The sequence below is a fragment of the Mustela lutreola genome, chromosome 1 (genome assembly GCF_030435805.1).
Source record: "Mustela lutreola isolate mMusLut2 chromosome 1, mMusLut2.pri, whole genome shotgun sequence".
Taxonomy (NCBI): Eukaryota; Metazoa; Chordata; class Mammalia; order Carnivora; family Mustelidae; genus Mustela; species Mustela lutreola.
The window spans coordinates 212,095,169-212,111,298 of record NC_081290.1 but is presented as its reverse complement, the minus strand read 5'-3'; the positions used below and the strand labels follow the sequence as shown (position 1 = coordinate 212,111,298).

Sequence of the window (16,130 nt, the reverse complement as noted above, 5' to 3'; positions counted from 1 at the left end):
CCTTTCAAAGGCTGATGCTACAAGTGTGCTATACCCACAACACTGGCTGAAACACAGAACCAAAATTTAGTTAATATTCAGTAAACTGGAATTTAAACACATTTTGAAAAGACAGCCGAATGATGTCACTTCTTTTCTTTAATGGCACTAACTTATCAATATTTTCCTGTATAATGTTTGCTGATCGTTACTAATTATACCAGACACAGGCCTAAGGTGTCTATAACGTCGAGTCATGAAACACACCTTTTCTGAGTGCTTGAACTGACGCCAGTAACTATCATACATGCGCTTGGTGGTTCTCTCTGGATAGCAGGTCACTGTCTTAATGTAAACCTTCAGGCTTCGTTCAAGTAATTGATTAACTTCTCCATAATCATAGTCATCATACCTACGGGCCAAAGACAAATAAAAAAATCAAAATTTCTGATTTCTAAGTCAGTATCAAGAGATGTTTACAGTCTAGCAATTCAATACCAAAAACTCATTAACTAATTGTTGTCACAAATATTTCTGGGTGTTTGTTAGGTGCTGTGTCCTTTCCATGGAGCTTTCTAGGCACTGGTGATACAGAGATGAACAGAATAAATGAAGATCTCCAGTCCCATGGAGTTTAAATCCTACTGGAGACGAAAGTTAAAACATAGACAAGCATGTGATCTGTTGGGGGCTGTTCACTGCTGTGGAGGGAAAGGGAAAGGGGTTTGTGAGAAGAAAAGCTGCGCTTTTTAGGCAGGGGGTAAGACTGTTCTCTGAGGAGAAGGTGTCAGCGGAGAGCCCTGAGGTGGTAGTTATCATGGGGGGCAGAGGGAGTGACCCACTGTGTCCCACGCTCCTGATGAATCAAATGCGACAGGAACTGAGCCCTGAGCCCTGGGAGGAGGGTCACAGGCAACCTCGCCCAAGAGGGGTTTTGTTGGTGTGGTGCTGTAGTGCATTCAAGAGGGAATGAGGGATAAAATAGTGAGCAAGTAAGCAACACTTTGACAAAGAGATGGGCTGTGTGTGGGAGCAGGAAGACAAGGCAAAGGCTAGAAGGCAAAGAAGGAGGAAGAAAGGAATTTTTTCTAAAGTTGAGAGAAGTCACAGCAGTGTGTATATACTGATGGGAAAGATCCAGTGAAGAGGGTAAAGTTGGTTTTGCAAGAGAGAGAGGGAAGAATTTTTTTTTTTTTTTTTTTAATGTAGGGGCTTGAACTCAAGACCGTGAGATCAAGACCAGAGCTGAGATCAAGAGTTGGATGCTTAACTGACTGAGACACCCAGGGTCCCCAGGAACAAGGAACTTTTATTTTTATTTATAGTTGACATATCATATGATATTAGTGATAGGTGTAGGACACAGTGATTCAGCATTAATATGCTCCACAAAATGCTCCCCACCAATGTAGTTACCATCTGTCACCATACAAAGTCATTACAATCTTACTAACTGAAGTCCCTGGGCTGAGACACTGCATCTCCACGACTTACTGACTTTGTAACTGGAACTTTGACCTCTCGATCCCCTTTACCCACTTAGCCCTCTCCTTCCTCTCCCCCAGTAGCCATCAGTTTGTTCTCTGTATCAGTCTGTTTCTGTTTCTGTTGCTGTTTACTTTTTAGATTTACCCTCAGGTCACAGAGATCTCAAGCAGGCAGAGAGGCAGGCAGAGAGAGAGGAGGAAGCAGGCCCCCCACTGAGCAGAGAGCCCGACTCGGGGCTTGATCCCAGGACCTTGGGATCATGACCTGAGCCAACGGCAGAGGCTTAACCCACTGAGCCACCCAGGCGCCCCCCTTCCGTTAATTTTTAACCCAAACATATGCTTAGTTAAAAAATAAGAATTCAAACATCTTATATGAGCTTTATTTGGTAGCATCCAACATGTTAATATAATCACCATAACATCTGTCATGTATCGTCTTGAACATAATTTATCACAATTGAATTGAATTGTTAGTATTTATTTTTCTTCAAGTAGGTAGTTATGACGTATGTGTTTTAAAATGTGATGATTCAGTGTTAAGTTATTGTCTGGAATGATATATGAGCAAACAGCATAGTTAACTACCATCATGCCCGTGTCTTCTAGGTAGAATGCTTGACTATTAGCTGATGTTTCAGGAAAATTTTTTTACATTAAAATGATAGAAAATACTTTGCTTAGCAAATTGAATTCTAACTCCATGCCATAAAGGCTTTCTGTGACTATATTAGAAAGGAGAAAGTAGAGTCAAATTGAATGTATTCGTAACTGGGCATTTTTTCTTTCTGCAAATCTATCTCCATAAACGCCTTCAAAACCCAGCTCAAAAAGGCACATTCTCCCAAAAAAGCTTTCCTGATTAGACCATTCAATCTCACTCACTCATTTACTCACTGTCCTCTCCATGCCAAATTTCTAAATTTAGAGGCCATTAATTTATATTGACTGATAGTTTCATTTCAGTGTTCTTATGTGAGCTTTATGAAGACACAATCTATCCCAGTTTTATTTATACCCTAATTACCATTCCTTTAAAATAAACAAACAAACCAGCATTTATTACAGTGGGCCGAAGAGGCACAGTAAACATTCTTTAACTGCCTAATTCTTCCAGGAAGGATACTTAAATTGAGTCCGATTCTCTTGTATCCCCCAATGATTACTGATACTTTTTTTTCCCCTCCTTAGTAAATTCTCATTACTGTATTTACAGGTGCATGCTAAGATTCTGAACAGTCAAACAAGGAAAAATGTTCTTCTATAAATTGGAAGTCATTTTTCAAAATCAGAAGTCCACTTGTAGTATTTTTCTCCCCAGGCCTTTATAGCACTAAAAAGAACGGGAGCAGAACTTGGGTCAGAACTGTCACTTAGAAATGTTTAAAATGGTCTTGACGACAAACGTACCTGATTCCAAACATACAGTGAACGTAGTTAAATAAAGCTCTGCGCAGCGTGGTTGTGTCAACATCCTCATGGGAGGCCATAGTGTTATAGGTGAGATTGTAGACCATGCGGAACTTCTCATCAAGAAGATGTCCAATGTCAGAATAAAGTCTGTTCACCAGGGAGAACCCATGATTTTCCCAGGTATAGTCCTGAAAGAAGAAATTGTATCCAGTTACCAAATGGGCAGTCTCCATTTAAATTCCATGTTTGTGGGAAACAACTACTGAAGCAAGGAAGTGAAGATATTTCAAATGTATTCTAAGTTGACAGGCTTACTAAGAATCCTTCACATCGGTTCTTGGATCGGAGCGCCATGCAGTTTCCTCAGTGGGGTCCCTGGTTGGACATATTGGTGATGAACTCTGGCCTCTCCCTGAAGTCGGGTACTATGCAAACTACATCCTTATCTGGAAGAGCCCCAGGAAATCTGAGAAAATTCCCATGTGACCAAACCTACTCAGTGATACGGACAATTAGCAGATTAGTGAAACAAGTGCAAAGGAGTCTGTCTTAATTCAAACTTCCACTCTCTTGGAAGCCACATCGCTACTGTGACTCTGGCCTCTAGGGGTTTTGGTGGGGTAGCCCTTAATCCCAGAACTACTGGTATATGATCTTACTACAAAATGCCATTTTATTATAAATGTAACTTTGTCGCTTGATTTTCTCCCTGCTCCTTAAGAAAAAAAAAGCTACGAACATTATACAATTACCATGTAATGTTGCAAGTAACCGAATGAAACCATTTCCTTTTGCCTTCTTAGAGGCGGAAACATTGAAATAATAATTTATCTACTGGGAGATCAAATTAGACTGGGCCAAAAACGAGATTACATAAAAAGATCTACAGACTCTATCAATTTAGAAGGCAATGGACTTACATCTCAACATTTCACAGTTAAAACGACAATATTTCTTCTCTAGTTTCTCTGAGTTAAAGGCATCTTATACCTGAGCTCGGAATGTTGGCAAATGTTCTTCTCCTCGTCTGGCAAAGTCCTCATACCCAAAACCAGGGTCTTCAATATATCGGGAGACATCAGATGTTATAATCATGTCATCTTCAAAATCTGAGGACAATAATGAACAATCTAGAATAAAGGAAACTGTGCATAGAACAATGAAATGCTCCATTTCCCTCCACTTTTTAGCTTTCCCATGGATTTTCAAAGTGACAATATTGACTTCTTGGCTTACGTCTGAATTCAATTTCAGTTCAACTGTGTTACGGAATACTGGCGATCTTAACATTTAACTGTACTTGTCTGGGCAAAAACATGACTCCACTGAAACAGCTAAGCAGTAGCCGTGAAGAATCAACATCCTAGCTTTCCTTATTCAGAAGAGGAAGATGGCACAGTGCTTTGAGTACAGAGCTTAAACATCAAGAAGTGGGTTATGGGGAAAGAGAAGACAGGAAGGTGAAAGGTAACTTGAGTGGACTTTAATGTTAAGATAGAATTTGTGAAAATTTAATAGTACGTCATATGGATGTGTTCATGCTGAAAATCAGTGCAATCTCATCCATTTTTGGCTCACAAAGAGGCATTTGGGGAGAAGGTCTGGGAAGGGAATTGGAACAAGGAGGAAAGTGACCTTCTGGGTGCCACCATTATTCAGAGCTGGCTTGGGCACTAGAATAGGAAGGGTCAGTTTGAGAAAATCCATTGAGTTTGACACCTAACCCACGTGCGCTTTTCTATGTACATGGAAATAAAAAAGCATATAAAGTACGAAGTAAAACAATGTGTTGATAAGATTGTGATCAGAATATTATAAGTGGCATTCAGGAAGATTGGAAGACTACAACAATCTTTTAAGATGGCTGACTTCTGCATACTTGATAATATTAAAAATCTACCAATGAAAAATTTAAGAGCCAAATGCATGTTAATTTTGCTTCAAGAAAATTCTCACTCACTTTTTTTTAGGGTAGTTAGTCTGTCTTTATAATTACTTTTTTTTATTTCAATCACCGAAAGGGAATGAATAGCTTTTATTTACCAACTCCTATTTTAGAAAATGAACATAATGTTTTCAAAATTTAAAAAAAGGCTCCTTCAATGCAAAGAACAATATTTTCTTATTAAGAATTTTAATCAATATCAAATAAATGTAATACTTAATAATTAATAAACAACCAGTAAACAGTTTCTAAAACAATTTTTTAGCATTTTATTTACTTACTTGAGAGAGAGAAAGATAGCAGAAACATGAGGTGGTGAGAGGGGCATAGGGAGAGAGAGAAGCAGACTCCTTGCTGAGCAGAAAGCCCTACTCGGGGCTCCATCCCAGGACCCTGAGATCATGACCTGAGCTAAAGGCAGATGTTTAACCCACTGAGTCATTCAGGCGCCCCACCTAAACAATTTGATGGCATAAGAACTGGACAGTCTTGAGAGGTTTAAAAGAACAGTTACAATTACAGTAATTCATCCAAAAGATCTAGTAAATTAGTAGTGTCTTCATTATCTTACTCTTTGCTATTTCATGAAAATCCTAGCAATAATTACTCTTTCCTCACAAGGTTGAATCCTTAGGTCACTGCCATGGACTAATAGGGTGCTCGATAATGGCAGGAAAGATCAACTACCCAGGCTATCCAACTCTGGAAATATTAAAGTTCTTACCTAACTTCTTTATTACCCATGATGCAAAGAGACTGACATTTGTTGAGCACTTTTTTAATTTGTTTGTCGCGAGAGCCCAAGCAGAGAGAGTGGCATGGCAGAGGGAGAAGCAGGCTCCCTGCTCAGTGCTGAGCAGGGAGCCTGATGTGGGACTTGATCCCAGGACTCTGGGACATCACCTGAGCCAAAGGCAGACATTTAACTGACTGAGCCACCAAGGCGTCCCTGCTGAGTACTTAATATACACCAGGTACTATGCTATATGCTTAATATCAATTTTTTGTTTTATTAATGCAAGAAGAAATACCTTCTTAAGAAATTAGTAAACTAACTGTAAGCTACTAGTAGCACTGTCTTTGCCGTAAGAACGAACTACAATGCAAATTAGTTTAGGATGGTGTGGCAAATTTGTGAACTCTGAACTACTTAATCTGATCGGAAGCTTTTAAGTGACTTTCAGTTTTCTAAAGTGAAATCTTGGGCTTATCCCTAGCCCAACCCACGACAGCTGCTTTGTCTCCTTGGTCTGCAGAACTCTGTTTGGGTAAATGGAAACACGTGAAAAATGGCGTTTTCAATGTTCTGTCTCTCCATATTTACGAACGAGGTTATGTTTCCTTAATTCAGTCCATCACATACTAATCAACAGAAACAAAGAAAAAAAAAATCGAAAATGTGGTTAGTGATCACCGACCCTGCTAAGAACACTAGGAGTTTTGTGGGCTGTGCAGTAAAATCAAACCCAGGAAGGTGAGTGAGAACTAAAGTCTGCAAAACAAGTTTCTCCCCTGATGTGATCTCTCCACCCACACTGCACAAGCAGTTGATTTCACTGGGCAAATACCGATTCTGGAGTTGACTATCACACAGCTGGTTCATTTGATGTTGATGTTAGTTTCTGATTTGCCCATAAACATTTTCAACTTGTCATACGACTTTGAAACATTTTAAAATAAACAATAATGAGCACCTGGACTCCAACAAGATAGAATTTATCCTATGAATAATATTCATTTATTCATTTTAAAATTAGGAGTCAATCAAGACCTGTCTTCTAGACCATTTTGTTCATAGAAAGAAATGTACACAGGTCTCTCATACTACAGATCGTTTTTTTCAAATTTAAGAAGATCAGTACTCTGATCAACAAATCTAAAACTCTAATTTCAATTCTTTTTTTTTTTTTAAGATTTTATTTATTTATTTGACAGAAAGAGATCACAAGCAGGCAGAGAGGCAGGCAGAGAGAGAGGGGGAAACAGGCTCCCTGCTGAGCAGAGAGCCCGATGCGGGGCTAGACCTGAGCCAAAGGCAGAGGCTTAACCCACTGAGCCACCCAGGCACCCCTCCAATTTAATTCTAACTAAACAAATATTTCCAAGTCTGGACTCAAAGGAAATAGCATTTTGCACATTGGCTCAATTCTGCTGTCCCAAACATAATGCAGAAAACACTCTATTATAGTAACGGAACAGCCTTCTAACTTGAAAAACAAAAAAAGAGTAAGAGCTGGTTAACTCTTACCAAGCTATGGAATACTACCTCTGTAGAACATTTTAAACATTTATTTTCTTCCAAAGGCTTGAACAGCAATTCTTAGAATCTCCACATGGAATCTGGAATGCTTTATCACACAGGTCAAACCAAGAAATTCATTATAGAAAAAAATACATTTCTATTTCCATTTTAAAACATGGTAAGGTTATAAAAAGGACTCATGTAGCTACTCCACAGAGTCATTTTTCTGTTACCTTTGTGTGACCAGCAAATGTAGTACTGGGAATGCTGAAGGGTAAACAACGAAATGACTTATTTCCTTGTCCAATTTACAAATGATACAGCCTCTTCTGTCAAAACTAGAACATAATTTTTGGCGACAACCTAAGACTTGCTAGTCAAAATTCACCACCGTACGCAGCAGGAGTCCCTACTCAAGGATTCAAGAAGGTAGAGGCGGGGGTTCAAAATATATTTTCAAGGGGTGCCTGAGTAGCTCAATCAGTTAAGTGTCCAACTCTTGATCTCAGCTCGGGGCTTCATCTTGGGGTCATGAGTTCAAGACCCACGTTAGGCTCCATGCTGGGTGTGGAGTCTACTCAATAAGAAAACAAAACAAAACAAAACAAAACAAAACAAAACAAAACAAAAGAAGCTCTCAGAAGAGCTTTGATTAAAGAAACAAAATCTATTTTTTAAAATAATTTTTTATTTTTTTATAAACATATAATGTATTATTAGCCCCAGGGGTACAGGTCTCTGAATTGCCAGGTTTACACACTTCACAGCACTCACCATAGCAGGAAACAAAATCTATTTTCCACATTAAAAAACGACTAAGGGAAATAAAACATTTATATCCCTCAAGCTCTAGTGATGTTCGAGAAGCTCTTAAAAATTAATGTCTAAAAGCAAATAAAGGGGCACCTGGGTGGCTCAGTGGGTTAAAAGCAAATAGAGATTACTAGCCTTAATAAAAATCTTTACATTTTATAATCTTGGTTTCCCTTGAAGGTTCACCCTAGGTTTATGATTTTCTTCTGTCCCATGTGTTCCCTCCGGATGGTTTTTTATAAACAACTCTCCTGGTTTTAACGCCCAATAATATGCTGATAATTTCCAAAATTTTGTCTGGAGTTTAAAAGCCTGTCCTGACCTTCAGACCATCTGCCAGGCCCTCAGTACTATGGGTGGTTTGTAGACTGGCAGCCTGGCCACCACAAGGAGGAATGAGAGCCATGTGTCCTCTCAGTTCCTAGACCAGACTGAATCAGAATCCGCCTATCGGTGAGATTCCCAAGTGACACAATGCAATGGAAGGTTAAGAAGCAGTATACTAGACATCTCCAGACTTCAGGTTTTACAGGCCTCTTAGCTCAAAATGTCCAAAATACGACAGGCTGCATGCTTCTTAAGGCTAGAAATGTTAGCATGATAAAGCCTCTGTTTACCTAACCGACCTATGTGATGACATTACCTGCTTCATGATTTATGCCCAATCGCTCCTGTGCCCAGCATCCTGTTTCCTTAGGAGGGGGCCTTGGCTCCATCGATTATTTACCACCGACGCCAGCCACTGCCTGACTCCCTTGCATTCGAGTCCCTAAGACTGGAGGAAGTCTTCCTCAAGGACCCCTTCTATGCACACTCTTTCCCCACTGAGGCTGGATTCAGGGTCCTCTTCTAGGTTCATATACTGCTCACACTCTGCTATGGATTGAAACTGTTTCTCTCCCACCAGCAAGGAGTGTGCCCAGAAGGCAGGAATCGTCTCTTATTTAGCCTGAAAACCTTAGTACCCACTACAGGGCTGAGAACATTAAGGGTACTCAGTAGCTGCAGAATGGATATTAAGGCAATAACTAAAACACCACATTTCTTTATTTGGGATTTCCTGCTGCTTAGAAGCTCTGAGAAACTAGAACTTAATATAGTCAATGTGGTGGATAAAATCTTTCATAAAAAAGACCACAGGGGAGATGATATAAAGGGTTTTTGTTCTTTCTGGCGAAACTTCTGAGAACTACTGGTCAAAGCTATGTTTAACATTAACAAACAAGTTATGGCCCAATCAGTTACCCTCGGAATTTATAAGACTGACTGTCCTTAAGACTGAACATTTCTTAAACCAATGGAACTCTATTTTTAAAATGTTATGTAGATTGATGACTTTGGAGGGCTTCAGTTTTCTACTGTCAATGCTATTTTTTAAAAGACTTATTTTATTTATTTTAGAGAGAGAGAGAAAGAGAGAGAGTAGAGGGAGGGACACAGGGAGACGGAGAGAGAGAATCTCAAACAGACTCCTCGGGGCTCAATCTCATGGCTCTGGGATCATGACCTGAGCTGAAACCAAGAGTCAGATACTCAACTGACTGAACCACTCAGGCACCCCAAGGCTATTTTAATAACATTTACTATGTGATGTTCAATATCTTTTTAGTCATGACTGAAAAACTGTCTAATTCAAAGTCTCTTAGAGCATTAGGGGGTAAAAAGTATCTTTTTAAGACTAGAGCAAAGACGTCTAGCTTTTAATACAGAATGAATTCCTTCAAATTCAGTATAAGAAAATGACCTAAATAATGCATTTTTATAAAATCCCAAAGATGTCTCCAAAGAAATGCAAATGCGAGTACAATGTAATTTTAGAACTGATCTGGAAAAGTAGCAGCGCAAGAACAATCCTCCCACATACTCCCCACACGCAAAAAAGGCAGAGATGCATGTGTTGTTTTTTTTTAAATTTTATCTATTGAAAGAGGATTTCACTTATCACTTAAAAACATCAGAAAAGTAGAACAAATTAGGTATCTCTATCTAGCTTTACAGGCAACTGCTCTGGCTTCAAATTGCGTTTTATCCAGGATGAGTGTGGACTACAAGGTTGGGAGTCCCTCTCAACTTGACCTGGAGTGTATTCAAAGATGCACCAAAAGAAGGGGTGGGGAACAGCATCAGGGGGGCTGTAGGAGGAGGAAATAAAAGAGACATGGTAGTAGAGGCACTCTTACAGATCCGTATGGAAAACATAGAACGTGGTCTGTCAGGGATGCAACAACTCAAAGGCAAAGACAGTACAGGGCGGGCTGGGGGAGCTCACCTGAATGTGGAAAGGAGTGAAAAGTGTCTCCAGAGACCACAAAAAGACTTTCCTTCTTCTCCTTCTCAAAACGAGTGGTCATTTCTTCCTGAGATGCCTCTTCATCTTCCCTCTCTTCTCGAAGTCTCTTCATTCTGTCCATCAAGGCCTCTAGCTCACTTAGGGAATCGACAATCTGGAGCCAGGTAAGATGGTATTGGGTGTTAGTAATACCAAGAATTATTCCGGTAAAGGTTCCTGTCTAGTAAATGCCACCTGACTATGTACAGAGGTGTGGACCCTTAAGTTCCTAAGTGGGTTTTCCATTAATGCCAAAGAAAATCAAATGACAGATTCAAACGTTTTCCAGAGTATGATGTTTTTGCTGCAGTTATAAATCTAGAAAACTTAGAAGTATAGATATATTTAATCTAGAATTTGAGCATTTGGTATATATTCAGTTATAGTTTATTTTTAAAAATAAGGTGGCCTTATGATTTGTCATAATATCTATTTGCTTTATTATTTTTTCCAAAGAGTTTATTTACTTATTTATTTGAAAAAGAGAGAGAGAGAGATTGCATGAGCAGGGGCAGAAGGAGAAGCAGACTCCCTGCTGAGCAGGGAGCTCAGTCTTAGGGCCCCAGGATCATGACCTGAGCCAAAGGCAGATGCCTAACTGACTGAGCCACCCAGGCACCCCTATCTATTTGCTTTAAAAGCCTTATCTTTAAGACAATTCAGAACTTCATGTACAAGTTAAGTTTTTACAGTAGTAAAAGTTGGGCAGAAGTAGTTCAATTATACAATATCCTGTTGAGTCAGACAAACTCTTTCTAGGTATTTTTCAGGCAAAATAGTGAAGAAAAACAAAGTTCAGAACACTAACCCCGAAGTTGTTGCCTGTAAGGGATGCATTCTCTATGTTGTTATCGTTGGCGAGATCACAAACACAGAAATTGTTGACTGATATTAGCCTGAATCCATTGGAGATTTCTGGATCTCTCTCCGGATTGATGCCACTACCAAAAACAAAGCTTGCCAAAGCATGATAATGTGCCAGTAGGACTACAGCGTGTACCAGCTCGGGCAGAGACCAGTTATTTTCTCCAGTTTTGACAAGTTTCTGTAATGAGAAAGTGAATCAAAGTAAGAATGAAAACCACAGAATGCCGCAAAGCAATTTTAGAAAGCATGGAAAATCCACCAAATTTTTAGGTCCATTTATAGCAATCAAACTTAAACTTTTAAAACTCCTTTTTAAAACTTCCTTTTAAAAATGTTTCATGTAATAAAGATACGGCTTTGGTCAAACAACATTATATTCAACCAGCAAAACTAACAATATAATTATGTTGTAGATTATTCTGAATTCCTTATAGGTACCATGGATCCTGTTTCCAAAGCACGCTTACATATTGTGTTGTTTCAGTAAGACAGTTCAGAGAATCAAAGAACACTGAAACTAGAAGGGCCTTTAAAGATTATCTAGCAAAGCCATCCACTTTAAGGTTTTTAGGTAATGACTTGACCTTAAAAGTCACATAAAAATTAAAAAAAAACCCCAAAACCCTAATTCATTAAGACAACTTTTAGGTGAATTTCCTGATGGAGAAAGAGCTAATGGCAGAGGATAGGAACAGTAGAATTACTACCTCACCTTTGAATAAGAACTTTAAAAGTTTCAAAGCACTTTTTCATATGATATTTCACTTGATCCTCCAACTGAAGGATGGAATCACAAGTGAAGGCATTAAAAACAATGATGTCTCCATCCCCACTTTCTCCAAGAGCCAATCCCATCTGTCAGCACATCAGAGAGTCTTTCCCATCGGTGTCCTCTCTGTCTAGCTTGGTAAAACGGGCGTGCGTGTTCTGCTGCTCCCTACATTTCTACACTTTAAATCCTGCTCACTTTATAGCAAGCCCCCACCAGAAACCTCTTTGGCTTTACTCTCCATTAACTGCCCTCCCCTCCGACACACAGGAAATTTAATATATTACTAAAAGCTCAGTTAAAGGAAAAGGAAAAATTAATCAGATTCTACCACCCTAAGATAGCTTTCCCATATTTTATTTTTATAAGCATAATTATATAATCAGAGTAACACTTCTAATTTTCTCTGCTTTGCAAACCTGATATTTTGACATGTTCTTTTCTCATAAGGCTACAATGTCTTAGACTGAGCATGGCCTTTATACTGCATAGAAAAGGATGTAGACAGCTGTTTCTCCATTTTTTTACTGTTAGATATTCAAACTGCTTCTAAGTTTTTTTTTTCTGTTTATTTGCTATTATAAATAGCACCTTCATTCCTTGCTATATCTATGCTATAAATAACATCTTTAATTCCTAATGGGATTTGGAGGGCAATCATATTTTACGGACTTTTCATAATACTGCCAAAGAGCCTTTTCCAAAAAACAGGTAGAATTTACAATGCCTCTGTCAGTCTTTCGAAGAGTATGAAACCGAAAGGATAGACAGCCAGAACTCATCACCTCGAATTTCTCATCTCGCATTCATTTCTGTTTCTTTAATTCATTATAATTTCTTCTCTTTTTTAAGCAGCCTCCTGAAAACAACTTTTGCCAAGGTCAGGTATGACTCCCAATGGCCAAATCTAAGTATTTCTTTTTAGTAGTTATCCTATTGGATCTCTGCAGGATTTATGTTTTCCTTACTTCCTCCTTTCTTGAAATTAATCTCCCTTGACTTCAGCAGTTCCACTAAATTTTTTTTGCACCCTTTCTCCCCTGAGATGCACATTTCCCTGTCTTCCTCTCAGTCCACTTCTTCTGCTTGTCTCCAAATGTTGGCTTGCTCTATTTGACCCCAGATGGATCATTCATTCCTTCAACTTGACCTTTGCCTACTGCCAATAGCTATCTGATCCTATTTCTAATCTATCCTTTATCTTGAGTTACAGACCTGTATTTCCTTCAGTAACTGGACGTCACTATCCAGAGTTAACAGTATTCTGCTTTCAGCCCAGAGTGTGCTGTCCTGCTCATGCCTTCTCCCAGTCAGGAAGGTAGAAACCTTACTTATTCTCCTGTCCTTCCCCTCTCCTCCATTTTCACATTCTGCTAGTTAACATGTCCTGTCTCTTTTCATGCAGAATGCTTACATACAGTCTGGTCTCTCCTTTGGCTTTAAAAAAAAAAAAACATCTCTCACGTGGACTACTGCAATTGCTTTATGATTGACTCCCATATTACAACTCAGCTCAAAAACCTCTGATGACTCCTAATTCTTCATCATACTCATCTCCGAAATCTTTTGATCACATATACTACTACTTCTTTTTTTTTAAGATTTTATTTTATTTTAGAGAGAGAGGGGGGTGGGACACAAGCAGGGGGAGGGGCAAAGGGAGAGGGAGAGAGAGAATCCCAAGCGGACTCTGTGCTGAGTGTGGAGTCCTACATGGGGCGTGATCCCAGGACCCTGAGGTCATGACCTGAGACCAAATCGAGAGTTGGACACTTAACTGACTGAGCCACCCACTGCCCCTTGATCACGTATACTTCTAACAGTAACAGCTGGGGGCTCCAACCTCTGAGAGTATGTACATTTATTTATAAATAAACACTTATAAAATACAACATTTTATATAGATGAGTCATACACATGTACTGTAATACTAATATTGTAAAATATACAGATAAATTTATTAAGGTATGAATACACGTGGGTGCACACACACAAATAATTTTCCAACATTCTGAAGGATTGCCTTCTGCGTCCCCTGAAGTAAGGTAATATAACTCTGAAGAACATAGGTTTCTGAGAATAAAACATAAATTCTTTAATACAGTACTCACTGTGTCATAAGGACATGCTCCCCATTCTTCCCATCTCCTACCCCCACACCTCACATAACCTTCCCTACTGTAACCTGAAGCCATTAGTTACTTTTCCAACACACAATGTTTCAGAAGTCCCCCTCCCACCCCCTCACCCACCTCTCCTTGAAAATTCCCACTTACTCTTTAAGACCTATCTCAAATGTTACCTCTTTCATGCAACTTCCTGATTCTTTCTGTTCATACCTTATATATCACTATGCTGTGTTTATTGTCATTCTCTCTCCCTCTTTCTTCCCCTAGATTCCAAGTATGCTGAAGGGCAGGGCCCACCTTTTTGGACCCACCAAAGAACATGGCACAAAGTAATGAACATAGGACATAAAAATAAGGACCAATTCTTCTATCTAAGTAACATCTTGTCAAGTCAGAACATAAAGCTGAGGGAAATGTTATGTTTCATATATTCCTAGACAGGTAACTCAATTTCTAAGAGTAGAGAGACTGACAAAAGCTCAGTTTGGTTTAACTGGGCAAATAACTAACAAAAATGTAGTCTAACCGAGAGGATCAACAAAACCAAAGACATGTCTACTCATTAGAAGCAGGGAATTTAAATACCTATGTATTGAATAGTGACCCAGTGCCAAGCACAGTGCCAAGGCCTCACTCTGTGTGCCTTTGACGGAAGCCCCTTTCCATCTGCAAGTATTCTAGTCAGTTGCAACTCTGTTTCTCATCTAAGCGCTAGCTTCTAAAGGCACTGAAGTGTTCACACCAGTTGGCACATCGCTTTTTATTTGCAAAACTGTAATTTGCAGATCTTAAAATTATGAAATGTTGTAACTAGAAAAGAGCCTGGAACTCATTTAATCTAGGCCCCTCATGTTATAAAGGGGGGAGCTACTGAGGTCCACAGAAGTTAATTTACTCAAGGTCAGGGGTGTGAGAACCCAGCGAGTCCATTGTGTGGTTTATTTCGTCTACCTCCTGCTTGAAAACAGAAATCAACTTTTCTCATGGCCACTCACTAAGGCACCTGGGTAGCTCATTATTGATTACCTTAAGAGGAATATCCATTGGTACTTAAATTTAACCCACAGACTTGCTACATTTATCTTTTCTATATACTGAGAGCCTATGTTGTAAGTTTCTAATATGCAAGTATTTTAAAATTAAGTCTTAATAAAAAAAAAAAGAAAGAAAGAAAGAAAGGAAAAAGGGGAAAAAAAAAAAGGAAAAGAAAGAAAAGAAAAATGAACTCTCAGCCAGAATCATGAGCAAACCTCTTTTTCATTTCCAAACAGCACTCAGTACCTGAATGTGCTCTTTTGTGATCAGCCAGGGTCGGTGTGCGAGCAGCTTGTTAATTTCATTAAGATTTTTCAGTCTTTGCGGCACATATTCCAAACCATTCAACCACTCAGCAATACCTCCTGTCTTTAAAAATTCATCCACGTGCATGTTTATTAGGTAGGAACACTGATGTCTAGCTGCAGCCTAAAACACAAGAAGACTCTGTTGATACAGCAATCGTGGTACATGTCGCATTCTACTAGTTCTAAACCAATCATAATAATAATTGATTTGGAGTTTAATAATTTTAATAACCAATAATTCTTTTCTTACAGATTCCTCCTCCTCCTCCAACTTCTATCACAATACACCATAGATTCTTGAACCAGTACACATAGTCAATATTTGTACAAGCAAATAACTGTCCCAGGTAGGCAATTACCTCCTCAACCAGAGGTGGGTGAGGATTAACCTCAAATGCACTTCCTGGTTATATCAAGAACATACACGTCCATTTCATGATGGTAAATGACATAAACTACGTTCTATTTAAAACAATAAAATCTCACTAACTTGTATTCTACCCATTCAGAACACACGCTAATTTGGGTGCTCCTCTTACCCCCTTGAAGATAACTGTGATTTCAGTCTTATCTGGGCACTTCACCCACTGAGATAAGACAAGTTCGCTGACACCTTCCTGCCCGTGCAGTCAAACCAGTCTTGACACTGGGAGTCTGGGAAATCCTTGCAAAGCAGACTTTTCACTGCTCCTTTCCCTAGGCCTGCTTCTCAGGAAAACTGTATTGTTTCTTCATTCTATTTTCCATATCTTGCTTATCTCTTAGTTTATGATCATTCTAAGGCTGCCTGGGAACTCGCTGTGGTCAAATCTGT

The 16,130-nt window shown here is 39.1% G+C and overlaps 1 protein-coding gene across 3 annotated transcripts in view; it reads right to left on the bottom strand.

The window, feature by feature from the left end:
• SESN3 (sestrin 3) overlaps nucleotides 1–16,130 on the bottom strand; it is a 73,430-nt gene that overhangs the window by 9,729 nt on the left and 47,571 nt on the right. For all 3 annotated transcript variants that reach the window (XM_059186093.1, XM_059186103.1, XM_059186110.1), the window contains exons 4-9: nucleotides 15,255–15,437; nucleotides 11,017–11,253; nucleotides 10,149–10,323; nucleotides 3,870–3,988; nucleotides 2,877–3,067; nucleotides 247–391 (exon numbers count right to left, since the gene is read on the bottom strand). In XM_059186093.1, the coding sequence (XP_059042076.1) occupies nucleotides 247–391; nucleotides 2,877–3,067; nucleotides 3,870–3,988; nucleotides 10,149–10,323; nucleotides 11,017–11,253; nucleotides 15,255–15,437 (1,050 nt within the window). The remainder of the gene's footprint in view (nucleotides 1–246; nucleotides 392–2,876; nucleotides 3,068–3,869; nucleotides 3,989–10,148; nucleotides 10,324–11,016; nucleotides 11,254–15,254; nucleotides 15,438–16,130) is intronic.